A 7793-nucleotide genomic window follows, 5' to 3' on the forward strand; every position below is an offset into this window, starting at 1 on the left:
GAAAACTATGAATTGTGGATGTATTTCCTTCTGCGGTGCAGAAAAAGAACAACCAAAAAGCAAGCAACAAGGGGAAATGTTATTTATTTTATGACACCAAAACTACCAATCCTAGCAATTTATTAAATTAAAATCATAGTCCTTTAAGTGTATTTAATGGTTCAAGTTTGTGTATTTAGTGTTAACTCTCTGTGAAAGTTTACGGAAAACAGTGAAGTACGTTAATTGAGCAAATTTTATATTAAAAAAAGGAATAACACATTTAAAAATATTCTTATATACCCACAATATCTATATTTCTTAGCTTGGTTCCTACTATTACATAATACAATGCATTTTTTATTTTTTAAAGAGCAAAAGTGTTGTCACTTCTGGATCACTTTATGGTAATTCCAAGGTATAATTTTAAGCAAACAAAGATATCTATTTATAATTTTATTCAACTCACAAGAGATATTTTTTAAAAACTGAAAGTTTTTTTTTTTTTCTTCCTGATGCAAAACTTAACCAACTCCAGTTAAATTCAAAATTGATCTGCCAGGGAAACGACCATAAAATTTACAGAAATTCTCCCAAAGATGCCTTTCAATTCTTCTCCTGACTTTAGTTCTAATTATACCATTTTTTTCTAATTCCTCTATAAAAATCGAATCAAATCAAAGACGGCGAGGAAAGAAAAATATTTCTAGAGTGATCTTAATTAACTGATCATTTCAGCAAAGAACGTTAGCAGTGAGGAAGCGGCGAAACTGTAGAGAGAAAAAAAGATGCATTTTTGTTCTTCGTGTTTATAATCCTTCCTAGAGAACAGAAACTACGAGCATGATTTATGGAACTGCATTATCTTGGATTTTCTCCGCAGATTTGACTCAACTTAGTATCAGTGTTCTATTAAAGCGCTGGGATAGGTGGATACATCTGCAGAGGTAAGAAACGTGGTTTGGGGTGGATGAGCCTCCTTGTTGCTGGAGGGTGCTTCGAGGACCAGGCTTAGGAGAGAAGGGGTTAAATCAGACTCTGTCTTTAGCGGCGCAACGTGCCCAGTTTTGTCTGTTAAAGTCAACGTCGCCCAACTGGAGCCAACCAATGGACGGCCGGGAGCGCCCAGGACAGCCCAGTGGAGGGGTGTGGCCTGAGGCTGTCACTCAGCATTGAGGAATGACACCCGGGCGGGAGGGGGTGGTACAGTGGAAGGCAAGGGAAGGAAAGAGAAAAGAAACAGATAAAACCAGGGCAGGGGGTAAAAAGGTGCCCCGCGCCTCTAGGAATCCAGCGGCCGCGGCCGCCGCCGCCGCCGGGGGTGGGGTCCGGAAGAGCCTGCTCAGCAGGGAAGGGGAGGACCGGCCGGGGAGAAATCCTGCAGGCGAGGAAGGGACAGACGCGCAAAGAAAAAGTGACTCGGGCCGTGCGCCCCGGCGGCGCTCGGGAGGGGACTGCTGCCACGGAGGGGCCCCCGCCAATCCTCCTTCACGTCCCCCGAGGGGGCAGACCCCGGCCCGCCCCTAAGGGCGAGAAGCGATGAGATAATCCAGCTGAGCTGCGAAAGGAGAGCATCTGGCTCTGGAATCGGGGGGAGGGGGTCTCCGGGTGGGGTGGGCCTCTAAGGTGGGGGTGAGGGTCGGTGCAGATCCTGGGACGGAGTGGGGCGGGGGCTGCTGGGCCGCGCAGGAGTGGGCGGCGGCGGCCTCGCACACCCGGCTCACTTGCGCTGCGGCCGCCGGCGCTCCTGTCCCGCTCGGAGCTGCTCGGCGCCCCAGCTGCCCGCCCCGGCGGCTGCTCCGGCCCGCGGCGCAGATGGCTGTGCGCGGCGCCAACACCTTGACGCCCTTCTCCATCCAGGCGATCCTCAACAAAAAAGAGGAGCGCGGCGGGCTGGCCGCGCCAGAGGGGCGCCCGGCGTCCGGGGGCACAGCGGTGTCGGTGGCCGCGGCGCCCGCTGTCTGCTGTTGGCGGCTCTTTGGGGAGAGGGACGCGGGCGCGCTGGGGGGCGCCGAGGACTCTCTGCTGGCGTCTCCTGCCGGTACCAGAACAGCTGCGGGGCGGACTGCGGAGAGCCCGGAAGGCTGGGACTCGGACTCCGCGCTCAGCGAGGAGAACGAGAGCAGGCGGCGCTGCTCTGACGCGCCGGGGGCCAGCGGGGCCGGCCTCGCGGGGGGATCCTTGAGCCTCGGCCAGCCAGTCTGTGAGTTGGCCGCTTCCAAAGACCTAGAGGAGGAAGCCGCGGGCCGGAGCGACAGCGAGATGTCCGCCAGCGTCTCAGGTCTGCTGCGGCTTCGCGGGGATGGGGGCCGGGCTGAGGGGATGGACGCGGAGGGCAACCACGCCGAGTGGGGTGGTCGGCTGTGAGCACCCTGCGCCCTGGGGCTCGGAGGCTGGCCAAGTCCCGAAGTTCTGCGCTCTGGCGCGAGCTGCTCTGCCACTTCGGGAACTGAGCCGGCGAGAGACCGGAGTAGCTCCTCAGAACCCGGCGTCCTGGGGCGAGGCCTGAGAAGTCCTGGGCCAATGTGCATTAGACTGGGTTGGGAGAACCGCTGACTCTTGCGGTCGGGAGTCTTTGAGTTCGTCGCCAGTGCTTTCTGCCGTGTCTGTCCCCAAATCCCCAAAATCAGGGAAGCGGAGAAGTGAGGGCTGCAGAGACCTCAAGTAGCCAGTGCCCTAGCTCTGGACCAGAGACCCTGCCAGTTCGAGGTCCCAGGGCCGGGCCCCACAGTCGGTGGATAGGTGGTGAAGAACACCTCCGAGTGGGCCAGAGCTGAGAATCTGCAGAACTAGAGCTTTGGAGAAACGGCTGTTTTGGCTTTCTCAGACCCCAGGTGTGGGAGAGCAGCCCTAGGCCGAGGATCCCGGAGTGGGACTATAGTTCATCACGGAGGCAGGAGAGAGGCCTCCTCAGCCATGGCCTGGCCCGTCCTGTGGTCTGGAAGACCTGGGTGTCTGCCCTAGTTGGGTACACTTCTGTAGGCCTCAAGCACAGGGGGGAGCTGGACCTTTCTGCTGGAGTTCTTCGGAGGGGTGGGTACGAGACCGAGAAGCTGGTGTGGGATCAGGGTCCAAAAACTCGAGGCAGTGGCAATCCTCTCTCTTTACTCTCCAGTCCATCCTGTCATCTAAGGCCTTGGCTCAGCCTGTTTCCATGTCCCTCACAGCAATCCTAGGCGGCTGAGGGTGAAAGATTCTAAATACCTTTGGCCCCAGTATCCGCCTCCACCTTCCCTTACCTGCACCAGACAAGTGTGTGCTGCGATGACGTGCGCGTGTGTGCGTGGGAACTGAGTGTGGAGAGGCTCGTGAACCCAAGCAGAGAGACGGAAATGCAGTCTAGAACCCCAATGCTCAGCGCTGAGAGCCGGGAGGGCTTTCGCAGATGCTCGGGTCTAGTGCCCCAAGTTACTGAGGGGAGCCTAGGCCCCAGAGAGGGTGGGGAGCAGGTCTCGACATCACAGCGTTGACACAGCGACTGAGTCCGCCGCCCTCCCCAGAAGAGGCCTAGATGGGATACCCAGTGGGGCAAGATTCTAAGACTGGTCTCCCGGGCGCAGGGCCTTCCAGACCTCAGCTCCGCTTGAGTGGGATCAAAGTGTATTTCCGCCCCACCCCCGTGACCCCTGCAGTTCAGGCCTGGCCTCACCTCGTCTGGGGCGCTGACAGTCTCTTGTTTCTGTTCCCACTGGGGTCCGCAGGCGACCGCAGCCCAAGGACCGAGGACGACGGTGTTGGCCCCAGAGGTGCACACACGTCCGCGCTGTGCAGCGGGGCCGGCGGCGGGGGCGGCAGCGGGCCAGCAGGCGTCGCGGAGGAGGAGGAGGAGCCGGCGGCGCCCAAGCCACGCAAGAAGAGGTCGCGGGCCGCCTTCTCCCACGCGCAGGTCTTCGAGCTGGAGCGCCGCTTTAACCACCAGCGCTACCTGTCCGGGCCCGAGCGCGCCGACCTGGCCGCGTCGCTGAAGCTCACCGAGACGCAGGTGAAAATCTGGTTCCAGAACCGTCGCTACAAGACCAAGCGCCGGCAGATGGCCGCCGACCTGCTGGCCTCGGCGCCCGCCGCCAAGAAGGTGGCGGTAAAGGTGCTGGTGCGCGACGACCAGAGACAATACCTGCCAGGCGAAGTGCTGCGGCCACCCTCGCTTCTGCCACTGCAGCCCTCCTACTATTACCCCTACTACTGCCTCCCAGGCTGGGCGCTCTCCACCTGCACGGCTGCCGCAGGCACCCAGTGAACCGGCCTGGGCTGAAGCAGCGAGTGATTCCCGCGCCCCGGCTCCGGACCGCCGCTGACAGCTGTAGGTTGTAGCCTGCACGGGGCGCCCCGCCAAGGAGGCACCTGGAGGTGAAACCCAGCTCCAGCTCCCGTTAGCCAGGACTTGTCCCCTGGCAGCTGGGCTGAGTCTGCCCCGAGGGGGCGCCTTTTACTAATTTGAACAGAGGCACCCTATGGCCTAGGGGCCCTGATAGCCCACCTGCCTGGAAGCCCCTGGGCTCTATTTATTATCACGACAGTGTTGGAGTTGAATTTGGATTCGAATTATATCTGCCTGGGGGTGGGGTTTTCCCTAAGCGGGAACTCCTGGAGACCACATAGCCTGAATCCTCAGAATTTTCGGCCTGCTGGGAGCTTTCTGCACTAGGCCACACTAGTTCATGGTATCCATGCTACCAATCTATGTGTATCTACATATCTTTTATTTTTGGAAATTGCATTTGTAACCAAGGGGTGAGAAACCCTGGCAGTCCCAGGCAGCACCAGGGGTTGATTTGAAAAGTGAAGGACTGGGTTTTCAGGCCCCCTGCTCCACCCCTCCCCTGTGTCAGAGCTAGGGTGAGGGCGCCCGATTGGGGTGCTGAATGTAAGGAAGGGGGCCTCCGAGTGTGGTGCAAGCCGTGGGTCTCCACATCTTCCCTCTCTGAAGTCCAGGTACCTGCACAAGCAGGAAGCGCCTGGGAGCCCCGGAAGGAGGAGAGGGCACACCCGGGCAGCCCTCTGCGGAAACTTCCCTTCATTTCTTTTTATTTGTTTAAAGGAGGTTAAGACGTGTAGCACTTTTCAGTTGTTTGTATTCAAATGACGTTTATTTTTGTACTCAATGTGAATATCCCTGGCCAGCCTTTCCACGGCGCCCACCGCAGTGCCGCTGCCTGGCCCTCAGTCTCTACCTTCCGCCCTCTGCGACTCCTGTGCTCTGTCCCGGGACTCCCCTATCAGCCCCTCACTTACCCTTAAACAGGAGATCCCACCTGTCCTGTCAATCTCGCCGCTTTTCGCCTCCTTAATGGCACTGTGCACTCAACTAGAGTATTAACTGTAAAAAGATTTGTGAAGTTTGGAAGCTCTATTCGCTGTATTTTTTCTTTAATTTATAAACTTTTAGTTTAACATGCCCTCCTGGACACCGTGTTTTCTCTGAAACTGTCTCCTTCCGACTTTGGGGGAACCAGTATTACTGCAGGCTGGAAATAGCTGGGGCTTTTTCCAACCTCTTTTGGGTCTTGGACAAGGATGCTTAGTCTCTCCTGGGAGCAGCCCTGCTGCCCACCCACTCCTCAGGCAGGGTATAAACCTGGGCAGCTCAGAGAAATCATGGCTTCGGGGACTTTGTAGGAGTCATGGAGGAATCCCACTGAAACCGGGAACAAATTCCTAGGATTTCTCCCCAACCGCCCCGTGACCATTGGTTTCAGAGCCTAGTCCGTGGTTGAACCGCCAGCCAATGTCCATCCCCCATCCCAATGTACCAACCCTTTGACCTCCCCTCAGCCCACCCCACCCTGTTGTTCTCTCTCTGCTTTCGATTTTAGGAGTGTTTCTCTACGTTATCTAGTCTTTAGTTTCAAGAGTGGTTTAGTGAAAAATCCCGCTAAAATTCGGAAGCGATTGGTTGCAAACGAGGCGTGCATAACCTGTCTCTCGGAGAAGGGTCACCTGAGTGTTTTCCTCGGACGGGTGCAATTGGGGCTCTACAAGGTTTCAGAGCGCTTCCCCGCACTAAACAAAAGGGCGTCATTTGATCCTCACCGAAGCCTACCCGGGGAGCAGAGAATGGGCAGGGCACCATTATTTATTACCCCATTTTACAGATGATAATACGTAGCTGGCGCTCCCAGACTCCCCAGAATGCTACGGATTCACTGGAGCTAAATGCTCACCTTCACTAGCAGCTCAAGCCGAGTTCCCGGCGAGCAAGGAAGAGTTAATGCCACACTGCCGGCGTTGAGGCCTCCAGTCCGCGGGACCCGAGCCGGGAAACACCAAAACCCAGGCCGAGGCTTCTTTCAATTTCACCTGGGGTCGAAAGGTCCATTAGCTCTCCAGCGCAGCCGCGACTTTTCCCAGCCCTCGGGCCTCCAAGCTTTGGTACCCTAAAGACCTTGGCCTGGGGTCCCGCAAGCCCTCGATCCAGCCCGGGCGGAGCTTGGTGACAAGCGTTTTACAACTTTATCCCCGCTTCCGGAAACAGCAAAATGTAAAGGGAGAGGCAAAGGCCCTTGGGATATGCACACTCCCACCCGGTCCTCCACTCGAGTCTAACTACCTTCCATATGGTCCTTGTAATCATCTCGTGTCTTTAATACTTTACAATTCTATTTTAATTGTACAAGTCATCATGACTGTGTTTTTCTTGTAGAGTTGGAACATTTCCGATAATGCCAGAATCTCCTCCCTTCTTGTCCCCAGGGATCACTACTTACTGAGGGGTTTTTTTTAGGAGGAGGGACTTTCTCCCTTTCCGAAAAGGCAGTTGCTTGTTGCTGCGTCTTAACAGGGTAGTTTGTTCTCCATCTTTGCCGATTGGGTGGTGAAAGAACCAGGGAGTTTCTTTCGAGTAGGAAAAGGCACTGAGGTCCGGGTCGCACCCCTGGCAGCTCCATCTTCCACCGCATACTCCACCTACCCTGCGGACCCGGGCGCCCCTTCCCTTTCTCTCCTACTCTCGGGCCCCCTGCCTGGGCCAGCTCCGCGGGCTGGCTCCGGCTGCCCGGGGAAAATGACTCAAATGAATTCAGTTTGATCCGGATTATGGCAGTTTCCCTCCAAGCTGTCCCGCGGTTTGCCTTGGCGAGAATGCCCTGAGGTATTCCCGAGAATTCTGGGAGCTGGAGGCGGCCTCTGGGTCCAGCCAGTCCTCCCAGGAGTTCTGGCTGCATTTTGCGACCCAGACCGATGTCTTTACTTGGGTCTTCTGCCGCAGACGCGGCTCCCGTTGAAAATTTGCAGTATTACTTTCTTCCTTTTCTTTTCTTTCTCCTCTATCCTCTCTCCGCCTTTCTCTCTTTTTCCTTTTTCGTTTCTTTTCTCTTTGTTTTGTTGGAAAGATGAAGAACAGTCCTGCTCCCTACTCGAGGGTATCTCTGTTCACCCACTGCCCACATCCCTGCGCTGCGCTGAACCCTCTCTGCCTTCTCTGGGCCTGGTTACCGGAGCAGTAGCAACTACCGACTGGGCCCAATGAACTTTCGGCCTCTTCGTCGCTCTCAGTCCCTTTGGCGCTTAGCGAATCGTAAAACTGGCCTTGAGGATTTTCGAATTAGATCCACCCACTCTATGGATGGGTAAACCGCGGTGAGGGGAATGGCTGGTAAGGGGGCGGAACACCATGTGACTTGCACTGAAATTGGTCCCAAGGATTCAGGCCGAGCCCAGCCTGAATTTGGGATCAACCAGCTACCAAATGTGGCTGGTGGGTCTGCGTGTGTGTATGTGTGTGCGCATGCGTGTGTGAAAGGAAAGAAAGAAAGAAAGAAAGAAAGAAAGAAAGAAAGAAAGAAAGAAAGAAAGAAAGAAAGAAAGAAAGAGAGGAG

The 7793-nt window shown here is 55.7% G+C and overlaps 1 protein-coding gene across 1 annotated transcript; it reads left to right on the top strand.

The window, feature by feature from the left end:
- The first annotated feature begins 1580 nt into the window (after positions 1-1580).
- Positions 1581-5375, top strand: NKX3-2 (NK3 homeobox 2). The gene is made up of 2 exons (XM_023206704.2): positions 1581-2260; positions 3681-5375. The coding sequence occupies exons 1-2, from the start codon at positions 1795-1797 to the stop codon at positions 4214-4216; spliced, it is 1002 nt and encodes a 333-aa protein (XP_023062472.1). The 5' UTR covers positions 1581-1794; the 3' UTR covers positions 4217-5375.
- Positions 5376-7793: the final 2418 nt, after the last annotated feature.

This window comes from Piliocolobus tephrosceles, chromosome 3, assembly GCF_002776525.5.
Source record: "Piliocolobus tephrosceles isolate RC106 chromosome 3, ASM277652v3, whole genome shotgun sequence".
Classification (NCBI taxonomy): Eukaryota; Metazoa; Chordata; class Mammalia; order Primates; family Cercopithecidae; genus Piliocolobus; species Piliocolobus tephrosceles.